General features: G+C 42.4%; 1 protein-coding gene across 6 annotated transcripts in view; it reads right to left on the minus strand.

Moving 5' to 3' along the window:
- Nucleotides 1-342: 342 nt before the first annotated feature.
- LOC117250727 (sodium channel protein type 4 subunit alpha B-like) overlaps nucleotides 343-15,998 on the minus strand; it is a 42,985-nt gene continuing 27,329 nt past the window's right edge. For 4 of the 6 annotated variants that reach the window (XM_078167674.1, XM_078167672.1, XM_078167676.1 and 1 more), the window contains 9 exons: nucleotides 14,414-14,698; nucleotides 13,102-13,155; nucleotides 12,858-12,989; nucleotides 12,427-12,528; nucleotides 10,881-11,151; nucleotides 6,727-7,339; nucleotides 4,915-5,059; nucleotides 4,743-4,817; nucleotides 343-3,110 (listed from right to left, as the gene is read on the minus strand). In XM_078167674.1, the coding sequence (XP_078023800.1) occupies nucleotides 2,940-3,110; nucleotides 4,743-4,817; nucleotides 4,915-5,059; nucleotides 6,727-7,339; nucleotides 10,881-11,151; nucleotides 12,427-12,528; nucleotides 12,858-12,989; nucleotides 13,102-13,155; nucleotides 14,414-14,698 (1,848 nt within the window). In that variant the 3' untranslated portion in view covers nucleotides 343-2,939. Of the gene's footprint in view, nucleotides 3,111-4,742; nucleotides 4,818-4,914; nucleotides 5,060-6,726; nucleotides 7,340-10,880; nucleotides 11,152-12,426; nucleotides 12,529-12,853; nucleotides 12,990-13,101; nucleotides 13,156-14,413; nucleotides 14,699-15,998 lie in introns of all 6 variants that reach the window. The other 2 variants (XM_078167677.1, XM_078167673.1) reach the window with 1 other exon arrangement.

Raw genomic sequence — 15,998 nt, forward strand, 5'->3', positions numbered from 1 at the left:
ATATGCAGTGACTTTTTTTGGCCATAAATCAATTGATTTATGTTATTAGAAGGTAATGTACAACTTTTGTGACAGAAACAATATTTTTGCAGAAAATGTCAATTGTAAAAATTCTATTATAATAATAATAGTAATAATAATGCATCATATTTATAGTCGCCTTTCAGGACATTCAAGGACACCTTGCGAGACAGTTAAAAAAAATCAAGCAGCAATGGATCCGTAGATCATAAAATCAAACAATTCTGTAATATACAATGAAAGTTAATCAAATGACTAGACAAAATCGTAATTATAAATATCTTGACTAGAGTCGTAAAATAAAGATCAGACAACATTAAATGTTTTGAGCTCCATTTATTGAGTTTGTGTAATGTATGAAGTTATATATAAAGAGAAACAGCATCGATATACCAACACTGTGGCTACAACAAGATACAGTAAAAAAGATCAAATAAAAAAGTATAAAAGAAGTGCTCAGTTGTTCATCTCTTACATGGGGACACAGGGTTTCTGCATGATACGCTGACAGTAGTGCAAGGGTATCTGGTTAAATGACGTGTTAAACATTGTCAGAGCATGACGTTAATAACCTATAATCAATCAATTGATCAGCTAGAGACAATTAATGTTGTGGTTAATGCATGTTCAGCAGCTGGTGGCCTCACTGGGAGCTACTTTAATAAGAAAAGAACCACTCAGGTGTTTAATCCAGGTATATATCATATATCAGTGTTGTAGGCCTAAAGAAGCCTCTATACCAAATAAAAAAATGTCTTAACTTTTCAACAACTAAAATGTGTGTAACACATCGACTGCCCGGCACCTATTCCTTGGAATTTCGCCGAACCTTGATAGCAGTGGTGAGTCTCGAGTCTTCGTAGCTGCTTAGCTATGGATGCCAAATCCAAAAAAGTAAGTCTTGGAATAAAATAGAGAGTTTAGTATCACATGGACAGATAGGTTTGCTTTCACTATCAGCTCTGCAAAGTTAAAGCACCAAATGATCATAATAATCATTGCCCTGTGCAGTTCCACCACCTTGTTGTAAAACATGAATAAATGCTCATTTACACTATCAGTACAGGCTAATTTAGACTTAATAGGCTGTTTCCCCTTCATTAAAAGTCTCTTTTGGTAGCAAAGAGCCCCATTTCCACTGAGAAGTACAGTACGGTTCAGTTCAGTTGCTTTTTTTCTGTTTCCACTGTGAAAAGTTGTGGATGGTACCAATGGAACAGTTCTGTACCGTCCCCATGTTTGGTCCCCCCTCTGTTGGGGTACCTAGCACACAGATCTGGTACTAAAAGGTGGAGCTGTGAACACTGCAGTCTGATTGGTCAGTAGAGGACGGTCACTCTGCTCAGGGCTGAGTTGTGGCTGGTTTTGAGGTTCATGTAACCACTGTTCATACTGCGGAGAGTTTTATTGGTAAACTGCAGGGCTGTCAACTTTTCAAAAAACCTTGGAGTGAGATTCAGCGGGGTCGACCACAATTTTGTCGTTTAGACCGACACATAAAATTTTTGTTTGTCAACTAATTTGGTAGATGTGATCCTGATCCCCCGCATCCTAACGGATTTCTGGGGCGCCTGCTGGAGATGGATAGGGCCTAATACCTTACATACAAATACCATACAGAGAGAGATAATGGTGGTATAGTGGGGGTCTGGCTGTCCTCCCCCAGAAAATTTTGGATGTGCTAGATGTGATTTCCTGCATTCTGGAGACGGGCAATACCTACATTCATTCAAAGCCTGACGTGCAGCCTCGTTCTGTGGACAATAAACGAGGTGCAGACTTCCCTCTGTGTCACCGGTGATGAGGAAATACAGTGAGTGCTGGACAGAGCAGTGAGTGACAACAACCACATTTAAGAGTACTGTTTGTGGTGGAAACACTGGGGTCTAGGTACCATGTCTGAAGGGTTACTGTTGGTTCCAAAGGTACCATACCCAAAGTGTTTGGTGGAAATGAGGCTAAGGTTGCCGATACCTGTGCTAACATTTTATTTTTAACATTAATTTCCTTTTTTAATGCTTATATTATTGAATTACTGTTAGTTTTCTTCCCGCCAACATCACTTTTAAAAGAAATGCGTGTTTTTTTAATGCTTATATTACTTTAATAATGATGTTAGTTTGATATGCTGATGTTAAAATTAATGCTACTGTTCCTTTTTCTTGTGCAGTTAGTTTATAATAAAAAAATCTTAAAAGTTTTAATTCCTCCAGAGTACCGTCATAATATATTCTGAATAAATTCATAATATCTCCATAATAAGGTTGTAATATTTTCAGAATAAAATCTTATTTCCAGAGCAAAGTTGTAATATTTCCAGTATGAAGGGGAAATATTTTCAGAATGGCAGTTCAGCAGTTAAGATGACTTTTTCAAACATCAGGAGGAGGCCAATCCCTGACACTGGAAAAAGTATAAATGCATTTTTTTAAGAAACATCTGTAATCTTTCCTCCCTCCACAGTGTAATTACGTGAGTAAGCAGTGTGGAAACATAAAGGCAGAAAACAAAGAATGTGGGATCAACAGAGATGCCGATCAGTGTCAGAATTTTTTTCTGATATCACCTGGTCCTGGACCAAGCGTCTACAATCATACATTTTTGAGATATATTAATAATAAATGTTGTGTACATGTTATAGTAACCTGGATTAGTAGTTGATTGTAAAGTTTAATATCATCTGGGATGTCTCAACACAGACTGAGCTCTGTTAGGACACACAGGAAGTGACGACGCAGTAATAAAAAGTTTTCTTAGAGACAGAAGTAGAGCACAGAACGAAGCTGTCCGCAGCAAACTTCAACTCCAGTTGTGTTGTCTCTGACCTAAGAGCTCGGTCCACAGGTGCGGTCCAGACTGATGATAGACTCCCTCAGGTTCTCATCTGGCAGGAAGTCAGAGCAGCGTGGGGGAGAGACTTACTGTAAGGCTCCACCTGAAACACCACCACCCCCGTTCACAGACGCCACCGCCGGCTCCTCTGCACCTCTGTGCTGCAAAATGTGTTTCCTGTACGCTCTCTGGATCACTGCTGCCGCCACGTCTTCCTGTTTCCTCTGCAGGGTGCTGCTGATTGGTTCATGTGACACCTGGAGGTAATGATAATCAATAACTGTATGTTAGGGGCGGTGCAGGTTTGGCGTCAGAAGGTGGGGGGACACGATAATGATGTTTCCTCCTGTGTTTATTACGAAAACTATGGCAACGTTTTTTTGTCAGTTACCTTTTTTCCATGACAAAAATGAGACGATGACGTGTTAAAAATAGATCTTGATATTAAAAACCAAGACGAAATCTATGCTTCTCTTTCACTGACAAGACAAGACAGAGATGTTCATGGTGGACTATTGGACATTGAAAGCTGAGAACAACCGTGCTTACAATTATCTTCAAATGCAGCATGAGCAACAGGCTGGTGAACTCCAGTAAATAGTCTGCACCAGGATGTTTCTCTAGCAAAAACATTCACACTGGAGCAGTGTCAACTGTGAGCTGTAATTCAACAGCAAATAGTCAGCTGTGTGTGTCTGACTGTGGATGGTGGAGTTGCTGAATGGATTTGTGGAGTTTGTTAGTTGCAGCGCTGGCTGTTAGCAGCTAGCTCCGCATGTTAGCTGATGAATGGCAGCGGAGCAAGCAGCTACCAGCTGCCGGACTTCACGTGTGACCCCACAGGACTCCACTCAGTCCTCACTGTTTGGGGAAGGTTTATGGATTGATGGTGTTTGACAGGCAGGTAGGAGGCTCAGTTATCTGTGCTGTAAGTTAACAGTCTGAACTCAGATCAGCTTTCTCTGACAGAGATGAAAGTTTAGTTTTAATCACCAACTCTGTGAAAGGACACGAGTTTAAACCTCCAGACTAACATGTTGCAGATGAAGAAAGAATTCAGGCTTCACTTAAGTTATTTTACTGCCTCTTAACAGTGAGATCAATAAGTCTGAGTTTACAGTGAACCTGGGGACAAATATTTGTCTCAGATTAGATATCTGTGGTGTCAAAGTTTTTGAAAACCTAAATAAAGAGATGTTGAGCTTTTCAAAGGACGATCAGCAAGTGTGTGCTGGTAAATCAACATTTAAACGTGTCAAACTCTGCTGGAGAAATGACAGTTTGTAAGTGTTCAGAAATTATTAGTAGTTGTAGAAAAATTTGTCTAAATGAAATTATTATACACCTTGATTCTAATTTCTGATCAACTAAACTGGATAAGTTTGAAGATAAAAAACATAATGACTAAAATGTTGTGAATTTTCGTCAACTAAAACTATGAAGGATAAATGACAAAAACGTGACTAGAACAAATAAACATTTTTGCAAAATAGCAGTCAGAATTAACACTGTTCTTCCCGAATGTTTTTCCAGATAAAGTCATGCCTGGAAGTCTTTGTCTCCCCTGAAACTGTCTCCCATAAACTTCAGACTTGACACCTGATTTTCTGCCTAACAGACAAAATTCAGAGCTGCAGGGACTGATACTGATTTTTGTGATCATACAGAAAATAAACATAAAACTGTCCTGACTGTGACGACAGATCTAAACTCATTATCATAATTCTTGACTGAGCACATTACAACACCCTCTACATGCACAAGTAGGATGTGAGGGGCCAAACTCTGGGGTTCAGTTAAGGTATCTGCTAACAGCTACAGGATAGAACACAATTCAAATGGATAGAATAGAATAGAATAGAATAGAATAGAATAGAATAGTGTAAAACCTTGGATGGGTTGTCTACGAACTTTTCCTCAATTCTGGCTTTCAGAGTGTCCGCCTGTCCGGAGTAACCAAACACCTGCACGCATATAGAATAATAATAACATTAATAACAACAACAACAGTAATAATAATAATAATAATAATACTAATAATGATTTATCAGGTGATGTTACCTGCGTGGAGAGTGCGAAAAGGACGTCCACACAGTGGATTTTGTCTCCAGGCATAAGAGGCAGATCCATGTGGATTAGTTTAATGGAGTTTGGTTTTGGAATCCTCAGAGGATCCTTCAGAGCGTCGCAGAAATCTGACAGCTTACTGTGGAACACAGAACAGATCTGTACTCATTAATATGACTCTACTGTACAATCCAATAGAACCCAACAGACCCTTTTACTGTTAGTAAACAACAGTATGATGTTTTTTGGTGGGCGGGGCTTAGCTGGAGGCAAACAGATTGCTCCTTTTAGGAGAATTTGGCTTTCCCCTGCCTGGCTTAACGCTGCTGCCTATGGCCATGTGTGAACATGTCCTAAAACCACCCTAAACGTTCGTTTTCAAAGCCATGAAACTCACCGAGTGGTCAGTGGTGTTTGTTGATGTTCTGACATAAAAATCGTAGCAAACTGTGGTTTCCATCTGTGTTTTCGCTTTTCATCTGGATTGTGGAACTGTTTTTTCAGCTGCCTCACACCCGTGTGTAAACTTCCGCTTGATCGTTTGTTTGACCCTGAAACGTTACACACTCCAGCCCACTTGATGGCGATAATGCTCCTTTACGTGCGTGTCGCCAACCAGCACGAAACTTTTGCAATGTAATGGCACACAGAAAAGAAGCAGAAGAAGAAGGTTGGTATTGTGTTCAAAGGCATCGTACTGCGAAGGTTGTTTACAAGCGAGTAATCCATTGTGCAGGTGTTTAAACTTATTACAAAACTTCGTTCTTCCTCCAGGAGCGCACACAGCACTGTCGAACCGGCACTTTTGCTGAGCTAAAAGACTACAATGACTACAACCTTGTCGTAAACACCCCCTTTCTGTTTCCAGTGGCGGATTAGGACAATGAGGCTTCTATAGAAAACCAATGGATTAGACAAAATGTCAAACACATCATCACGGAAACCACAGTTTGCTACGATTTTTATATCAGAACATCAACAAACACCACTGACCACTCGGTGAGTTTCATGGCTTTGAAAACGAACGTTTAGGGTGGTTTAGGACAGGTTCACACATGGCCATAGGCAGCAGTGTTAAGTCAGGCAGGGGAAAGACAAATTCTCAGAAAAGGAGCCATCGTCACAATTTTGGTCTTAGCCACTCTATTTCATCATGAACAACTCAGAGATGGGGCTCATAGTGCAAAATACCGGACTTCTCCTTTAACTGTTGGTTAATTCATATGTAGAAATTTCAGTACATATCATTTAAATAAAATGTATTATTATTATTAATATTATGATTATTAAATATAACGCTGTGTTTCTTCGACCAATAGAGATCTCATTGTAGTGTGGCGCGTCAGACTGAATTCATGAACGCACCGTGTCAGGTCACTCACTCTCCGAGACCGTGAGTATTACTTATACAAGTAAACACTGACCAATGGGACCAGACTGGCCGACCCGTATGCTCTTGTCACAGGACACTTTGCCAGTCTCAAAGACTGATGATAGTCTTTGTTCAAGTGTCGGACACTTGAACAGTTTCCTCCAGTTTGTTTTGCTATTGAAGCTAACGTAAGCTAATGCGCTAAAAAGTTAGCGTTGCGGAGAAATCCAATATTCCTCCCTCCCCAGTTTCTGATGAGGTGGACATGATAACCCTTAATACACATCACATGGTTATTCATCCCTACAAAAGGAAATACTTTTTCCATAACCTGATATTAAGTGTGTGCTGCACATGTGAGCATGTTTTGACGATGGGCTCCGTCCAGTCCTTTGGGCTTATCACATTTAACCATAGTAGTAGTTTGGACTCACCTGTAGGATATGAACTGCGAGGCTTCGGGGTCAAACTTTCTCCAGGTTTCATAAAACATCTGGAGTTCATCGTCACTCAGTGGCTCTCCGTCCTCTGACTTGAGGGTCTCCAGGACGACAGCGACAAACAGGTGGACCACCAGCAGAATGGACAGGGTGATGTGGATGACAAAGAAGATGATGGCGGCTGTTGTGTTGCTGCAGTCCCCTATGACCGTGGATCCTGGGTGCTCCATGTGGGGGTCACAGTCTGGCGGTGTGGTCATCAGTGGAAGCAGCAGACCGCCCCATGACGCTGACGTGGTCATCACAAACAAACAGCTCATGCTCTTCCAAAATGTTTCAAAGTTCGTAATGTCATCAATCGCTGCCCCTCTCTTCGCGTAGGCAAAGTTAAACATGCCAAAGAGAGAGGAGGTGAACATGATAATGAAGAGGAGGAGGCCAATGTTGATGAAGGCAGGAAGTGACATCATGAAGGCAAATAACAGCTTCCGGATACCCCTGCTAAAGCGAATGAGAGGGAGCATACGTCCAACACGAAACAATCGGAGCACAGTTACAAGAGAAGGTGAGATGAAGTATCTCTCAAGTAAATCAGCCAAGAACATGCCTGAGACAGACAGACGGAGACACAGACAGACGGAGACACAGACAGACGGAGACACAGACAGATGGAGACAAAGACATGGTTACAATAAACAGTACACAGTAAGGCAGCATTACAGTTTTCACAGCTCGGGTCAACTTCATGATACATTGCAGACCACTTCTCCCGTGGGCTCTGTGGACAACATGCATTTAAATATTTATATCAAAGTTTTATCCAAAGCACATTTCATTCACCCATTCACACACACACACACACTCACACAGGTATTACACAAGCTACCACAATTCAGTGTGTTACTCAAGGACACTTTGGCATGTGGGCAGGAACCACTGGGAAGAGATGACCCACTCTACCTACACAGCCACAGCTGCTCCACTATTAACCATCGGTATCACTGTATTACCAGTGTGGAGGGATTAGGACTGACTGCTTGTTTCCATGTGACTTCCAGGTTTCCATGTAATTTCCAGGGTGTTGACTAAAGTGGGATTTATACTTGTGTGTCAGCTCTGTGCAGACCCTATGCAGTAGCCTATACACGTCGCCTACGCCGTTGTGAGCATTTATACCTGTGTGGTGGTGTGTCTGTGTCACTCTGCAGTTACACCTCCAAAACAGTGGTTGGCAACAAGGTTTCTGTGAAGTGCTGTGAAGTTTAGTTGATTCAAAATACACATTAAACACACATTAAACATGGCTTAATAGAGACAATTTCAAACACAAGTACACAAATCAGCTTCACTATAACTCGCAGCATTCACAGACAAACACTTGTCTTTATCTGGACATATTTTCCCCACCAATACAACATGCTAACATTATTAGCACAAGCCTATGGCATTTTATATTTTATAAATTATCCTAGCGGCTAGCAGACTTTTCCTCTTCTCATATGAAACCAGGGACAACAGCAACATTTAACAGAGGCAACGTTATAAAATTCAGCTCCATTACAACTCACAAGGTTCACCAACAGAACAACTGTCTTATACTAAACACCTTTTCCAAACAAATAAATCACACTAACGTTATTAGCACAAGCCTATGGCATTTCACATTGTGTGAATTAGTCTAGTAACGAGTGAATCATTCCTCAACTATGAAGCCAAGATAAATCACACACAAGACGTAAAATGCTATTTTTGTGGAGGCTTTATTGTCTTCACATTTTGTTGTTTCTTAACTGTGAAATTAAACAAAAGCTTAGTTTCCACTGAGGGAAAAGGTTTCAGCTGACAGAAACAGACAGGAGGTCTGCGTCGCCACCATGTGTGGTTACTGGGGAGGTGCATGTCAGGCTACGGTGTAGGCTCTGTGTCAGCGCTGAGCCTACATCATAGTTACGGTGTCAATTTAACACAGAAGTATAAATCTCGCTTTACTCCTTCAGCCAAAGGTCTTTAAGTGTCTGGAGTGGAAAAGGTCTACAAGTAAAAAAGGGAACGGTCACTATTCTGGGTTAAAAAGAAATTAAATAAGTATTAATACTGCAAGAGGCATTTATCGGGGTCGGAGCAAACTGCAATCATTTGAATGCTTGTGTCTTTTTCAACTGACAATAAGCAAAACATTTGATGTGACTTATGACCTTCAGTGAAAATGTATTGAATTTGTATAGAATTTTTATTTCATGCCCACCTAGGGCTTCGAACCTTAAACCTCTGTATTCCCAGCACTGCACCACCAGGAAGACATGGCTCCTGGCCAGTGGCATAAGGTGGTTACAATGGGCTCCAGTGCACACTGTTATGAGGGGGTCCATGTCATTGGTCCGACAGCCCATTGGTCCGACATCCCATTAGTCCGACATCCCATTAGTCCGGTGTCCCATTGTTCCGATATGTGATTATACTAGGCTATGCTGTATTGTGTACCATAGAGGATCAGCAAATGCAACAAAAGTAGGCTACTGGTCAAGATACAAGTGCCATAGAGAGAAGAGAGTGAAACACCATAACGTCCTGTTATTAACTCTGGGCTCCGGATTGTGTAGGGAGCTCTCCGCGCTGCTGAACGGCTCCCGGCGGCTCTGGGTCAGCTGGGAAAGGCTTGAGGCGGAGCAGGCTCACGGCTTATGTGTTTGCCACTTTCTTTTTCATTTTAACCCACACCATGATCTTTTCCTAACCCTAACCAAGTGGTTTTTGTGCCTAAACCTAACCAGACCTTAACCACAGGGCATCATGATGATTTCGGAACAACAGGACTTCAGAACAATGGGTTTAATATGGTCGGAACAATGGGATGTTGGACCAATGGGCAGACCCCTTATGAGGAGCCCTAGTGTACATTAACTTCTCATCTCATGATCAGATAACTGACACTGGATTACATCAACATACATATTGCCCACCAGTCATCAGTGCATATCTGTACATAAAAAATACCCAAGAACATAAGAAATTAAGAAACTACTTATTTAATCTGACTGTGAGGTCGGAACACGTTCTCACCACAAACAAACAGCACCAAACTTTGTTTGTAACTGGACCGAGACAAACTCTTCAAGAACGTCTTGGTCAGGTTGTTTTGGTGTGGAAGCGAGTGTGATTGCTGTGTTTGCATCTGCCCAAACGAACCGCACATAAGGGGCAAACAAACTTGAGTTTGACTGAACCAAACCAAACAGGGCAGGTGTGAAAGCACCCTACGCCAAGCGGTTTGCAAAATCATGACCTTGATTGTTAGAGCACCACCTTGAGTGACATTTTTTGTGCCTGGGAAGTGGGTGGAATTTGAAACCAACCTGCCAATTTTTGCTGCTCAAACACTTTCAGCAGAGAAAAATATCAAGAAAGGAAGAAGAAGAAATAAAGCCGCAAGTAGCAACTCCGGGGTTCAAGCCAGCAATAAAAACTTGAACACTAGCTTGGATCAAGATCTTTCACAGTTCACAACACCTCCACTGAAAATATTCAACATGTTTTATGACAATCGAACAGATGCTCATACATTTACATCCAAATCTCCACCGGGCTACACCCTCCTTTGGTAACACCGTTGCTTCCTGTTGACCAATTTGATAAACATTTCAGAGACATGCTCATGAAGCATGGAACTGTAAGTCGGATTTCAAGGTAACTGGACTTACAGTGTGAGGGGCGTGGCCTTTCCAATACTTAATTTTTGGGCGCTATAATTAGGGCCATCTGGCCGATTGGGGTCATATTTGACGAGCAGCGTTCCCACACAACTTGCAATCACTGATGAAAATTTCATGTGATGTACCATCTTACGGGAATTTGCAGAAACATTTCTGAAGAAAAATTAATAAATTCATACAAAAACAACAGGGTTTCAGCCCTTCAGGCTTAAACCCCTAATAATGAGAACAAAAACATTTGTGTCCAGCAGCTAGTTTCGTTGCTTGGACCCTTAAAAACAACGCTGACCAAACAAGAGAATGTTATTTGATCTTGTTCCTAAGATCCAAGATTAATTTGTATGTTGAATTAAAGGAAATTTTAATGAATCTAAATGAATCGAAGTGTTCTGCAATGAGGAGATGATGACATCATCACAGGAAACCTTTCTGACTCACCTACGATGGTGAAGATGAGCACTAAGAAGTCGAGCACATTCCATCCGTCGGCGAAGTAGTGTTGTCTGAGCGCAATGATCTTCAGAATGAACTCAATGAGGAAGATGAGGATGAAGACCAGGTGGAACCAGTACTGGATGATTTCCGCCTGTATGCTCATCTGGTCTGTCTCTACCATCAGGAGAACCATGTTCAGGCAGATCACAATCGCCATGAAAATATTAAATGGTAGTTTAGTCACCAGGTCAAAGAGCCAAGCCTGGCAAGCATTCTGAAAAAGAAAACACCAGAAAACATCAGAGCAGAGAAACTTAGAAACCAGAGTTTATTTGACCACTACCAGCCTACACTGAAGAGTGTGTTAAAGAGGCACTAAGCTGAGACTCAATGGGCTTCAGTTCATGCTGTCTCATTATATCCTAAAATCCTTCCAACTTCTTACCCCTCTCGAGAACTCATTCCAACATGTTCTAGCAACGCTTGGCGGATTCTAGAAAAGCAGAGAGATGGCATGTATGGAGGCTGAAAAGTGCCCATTGTGACATTTTGTTCTTCTCTTAGGTAACAGATTTTTTTTGAGAGAACTTTTAGCAAGATAAGAGAAAAACATCTTGTATTTACTGTCCACAAATTGTTCATGGTCCAAAAGTGGGTCGCGGGTCTATTCTGAATGGACAGCAAGTGACTTTGTTTTTAAGTGCAGTGAATTTCTGACACAAAGCTTTTATTTAAGTGCTGTTTCCTGCTGTAGAGTGAGTGACTAATGGACAGCAACTTAACAGTGACAGCACACTAGCTCGACGACATGGCCAAACACAAGTATGACGCTGAATCTATCAAACTGTGTGGACCTTGAACTAATGACTACGGACAAGTCCCCGTGGCTCAGACTCAGGCCCTCTCAGAGATTCAACAATCATTCAGTGCTGTTCAACAGTTCCTGTACAATCCAAAGCTCGTCTTGAATGCTGATAAAACAAAGTGCATGTTATTCACAAAAGCCGACTTTTGTTCTATGTTGTTTTTCTGTAACTTCTGTTGCTGCCTGTTATGGCAAGGACACTCATGACTACTTAACTTGAGTTGATGACACACCTGGGGGGTATTCCAGAAAGCAGGTTTAGTGAAAACTCTGAGTATGTTAACCCTGAAATGAGGGAAACTCTGGGTTTTCAGTTCCAGAAAGAGAGGTAAGTCAAATTCTGAGTCAATCACCATGGCAACTGACACTGTGAACCTAACCTGCTCGCTGGCAGGTTAAGAAGCCTGATTTCATCCTGTCTCCTCCCTACTGCCGACCCTGAAGCAAGCTGTCAGACAGACATGGACTGTCCGTATGTAGGAAATCCCATCGATATCGAGGCAGAATTAATTCGCAGTGCTTTACGCCGGGAGAGGATTTTGAGTTTGTTGAACCTCCTACCTGGGATACCCCTCTGGATCAGGTGGTTACAGATACCTGGTTTCTGCTGACATGGTAACAGGACTGCTGGCTGAATGTGAACTCTACTGTGGACGCAGAGCGACAGGAAGGACGTGAACCCACCTGAGGTCTTGGAACAGGTCTCGGAGGGGTCCGCAGACGTTTCTTCACAGCCATCCACTCTTTATGCTGCTCTTCAGTGATGAAAATATCTTTACCTGCAGAGTAAAGATGGAAAAAAAGACACAAAATAAACACCAAGTAAAGACACAAAGTAAACACCAAGTAAAGACACAAAATAAACATCAAGTGTCTCTCAGTCTGTGTGTGTGTGTGTGTGTGTGTGGGTGTGTGTGTGTGTGTGTGTGTGTGTCTGTCTGTGTCTGTCTCTCTGTGTGTCTCTCAGGCTGTCTCTCTGTGTGTGTCTGTGTGTCTGTCTGTCTGTCTGTCTGTCTTTCAGCCTGTTTCTCTGTCTGTTTGTCTCTGTCTGTCCATTTTCAGCCTGTCTGTCTGTCTCTGAGCCTGTCTGTGTGTCAGTGAGTGTAAAGACCTATCTTGTTTCTCTGCAGGTTGTCCAGGATGGCTCTGATGAAGAAGTTTAAGGTGAAGAAAGAACTGATGATGATGAAAAAGATGAAGAACATGTACATGTACGGCGAATTCTCATAGACTGGCTGAGATTCCACCTACAGACACACACACACACACACACACACACACACACACACACACACACAGACCAGTATCAGTCCCAGTATCAGTGATGGTACGAGTAAAGCTGACAGTTGGTGTACCAACCCATCTGGAGTCCACAGCCGCGTACATGACATCATAAAAGTCTGATGACAGCGCCTGACAGAGAAACGACACAGAACTTCATAGTAAAAACACTGAATTTAAGTTTGTCAGCTCACATGGACTGTTATCAGGCTAAACTCAGATTTAAACTGGTTTCATGCCAAACATCAAGTACAAAGTTTTAAACTGAGAGATCATCTCTGAGAGGAGAAATCTCAAACTTTAACTGAGCTACTCATGACGCTTTTTATGGGAACTTTTGCCTGTATGGTCTGGCAATGGGTTTGAACTGTGAAAACACAAAATCAGCAAACTTGTTTATTTCTGTTGTCATTTTCAGTCGTAACTGTAACGTTTAAAGACACTGAGCATAGTGTTAGTTCAGGCAGGACAAGGTGTCAAGCTCTGCTCACATCCCAGCAACATCAGCCGATCTCAAACAGCCCAATCAACTGATGGAGCAGCTGACTGATGGAAGGGAGTCAGCTGATAGATCACATGATTCCTGTCTGTGCAACCAATTGGCAAGTCTCATTCAGGGCGCCCTATTTAAACTGCTCTGGCCTGCCTACTGTTGCTACTCCCTCTGCAAGCCACTTTGCAACCTGCCTCCACCCCAGCTCCTCGTTTTCATGTTGTGTCTGACTTATCAATGTCATTTCTGTTTGTCACTGATGCTGCTTTGTTCTGTTCCCGGGGGGTCTTTGCTGCTGCTCTCCCTGCCTTAAGCTTTCCATGTAGGCGCATGGAAGGGCAGGGAGGTTGGCCTCTGCCTCAGGCTTTCCTCATTTGCATGTGGAAGGGCAGCACTCTGAACTCCTCAAGTTGAAAAAGCTTCAACTCAGAGTGGAAAAACACCCCATGTCATCTCTTCTTTTGTCATCTTTTTTCCCATTGTCCAATTGGATGATCTGGGGACCTAAATGTGGTGTGACCTTCTGTGGTAGTGACAGTTAATGATTGGCATTCACGAACGAACATACACACGTGTCTACGATGAAATCCAAATTTTCGTTCATGAGTCCACAGTAGGTTTTTAGTACCAAGGATTTTTATGTGCAAATCTATTCACAGGTTTAACATTTCCTGAATGAGACCCAAAGAGTTTAAGTCACCAGTTAAAACTGAATTTAGTTTTTATTTCAACTACAGTTCATTATTTCCAACGTATAACTGGTTATTATAAATATCACAGTGCTCTACGTGACTTTACAGTAATGATCACTTACAACCTGGACTCATCTATAAACTGTGTGGCTCAGACTTTCACTTCCTGTGTGTCAGTGTGTGTGTGTTGAGTCTACAGACTGACCAGGTGCAGCAGCGCCAAGTAACCATTTGCCACGCTGTCGAAGTTTAAGTGCACGTTCTTCCACCTGACCTCGGTGAAGTTCATCATTATCAGTTCAAAACACTGGGTACGATTGTTGACAACGTCTGCTGTGAAAAACTCCTCCGATGTCTCATTGAAGCAGTAATAAAACTTTCCAGCAAACAGTGTCGCTCCACCAATACTGAAGATCAGACAGACGACCAGAGAGACCAGCAGCGCGTCAAACAGGAACGGGAAGCTCCGCACCATCGTCTGCACCACCAGCTGCACACAGACAGGCAGAGAAGGAGACAGGTAAAGACTTGCACAGAGACAGGTAGAGAAGGAGACAGGTAAGGACCTGCACAGAGACAGGTAGAGAGAGACAGGTAAAAACTTGTACAGAGACAGGTAGAGAGAGACAGGTAAAGACATGTACAGATACATAGAGAGAGACAGGTAGAGAGAGACAGGTAAAGACATGTACAGATACATAGAGAGAGACAGGTAAGGACCTGCACAGAGACAGGTAGAGAAGGAGACAGGTAAGGACCTGCACAGAGACACGTAGAGAAGGAGACAGGTAAGGACCTGCACAGAGACACGTGAAAAAGGAGACAGGTAAGGACCTGCACAGAGACACGTAGAGAAGGAGACAAGTAAAGACTTGCACAGAGACACGTGAAAAAGGAGACAGATAAAGACTTGCACAGAGACAGGTAGAGAGAGACACAAGTAAAGACATGTACAGAGACATAGAGAGAGACAGGTAAGGACCTACACAGAGACAGGTAGAGAAGGAGACCGGTAAAGACTTGCACAGAGACAGGTAGAGAAGGAGACAAGTAAAGACATGTACAGAGACATAGAGAGAGACAGGTAAGGACCTGCACAGAGACACGTAGAGAAGGAGACAGGTAAGGACCTGCACAGAGACACGTGAAAAAGGAGACAGGTAAGGACCTGCACAGAGACACGTAGAGAAGGAGACAAGTAAAGACTTGCACAGAGACACGTGAAAAAGGAGACAGATAAAGACTTGCACAGAGACAGGTAGAGAGAGACACAAGTAAAGACATGTACAGAGACATAGAGAGAGACAGGTAAGGACCTACACAGAGACAGGTAGAGAAGGAGACCGGTAAAGACTTGCACAGAGACAGGTAGAGAAGGAGACAAGTAAAGACATGTACAGAGACATAGAGAGAGACAGGTAAGGACCTACACAGAGACAGGTAGAGAAGGAGACCGGTAAAGACTTGCACAGAGACAGGTAGAGAAGGAGACAAGTAAAGACATGTACAGAGACATAGAGAGAGACAGGTAAGGACCTACACAGAGACAGGTAGAGAAGGAGACCGGTAAAGACTTGCACAGAGACAGGTAGAGAAGGAGACAAGTAAAGACATGTACAGAGACATAGAGAGAGACAGGTAAGGACCTACACAGAGACAGGTAGAGAAGGAGACTACGACTACATCACTGCCATGCTGATATTCAGAATGTACATGAATGTATTGATATTGGTATTGATTATTAAATAAATTAATTGATGTCGGTATTGATGGGTTTGTAAACATATTGA

Source organism: Epinephelus lanceolatus, chromosome 5 (genome assembly GCF_041903045.1).
Source record: "Epinephelus lanceolatus isolate andai-2023 chromosome 5, ASM4190304v1, whole genome shotgun sequence".
NCBI lineage: Eukaryota > Metazoa > Chordata > Actinopteri > Perciformes > Serranidae > Epinephelus > Epinephelus lanceolatus.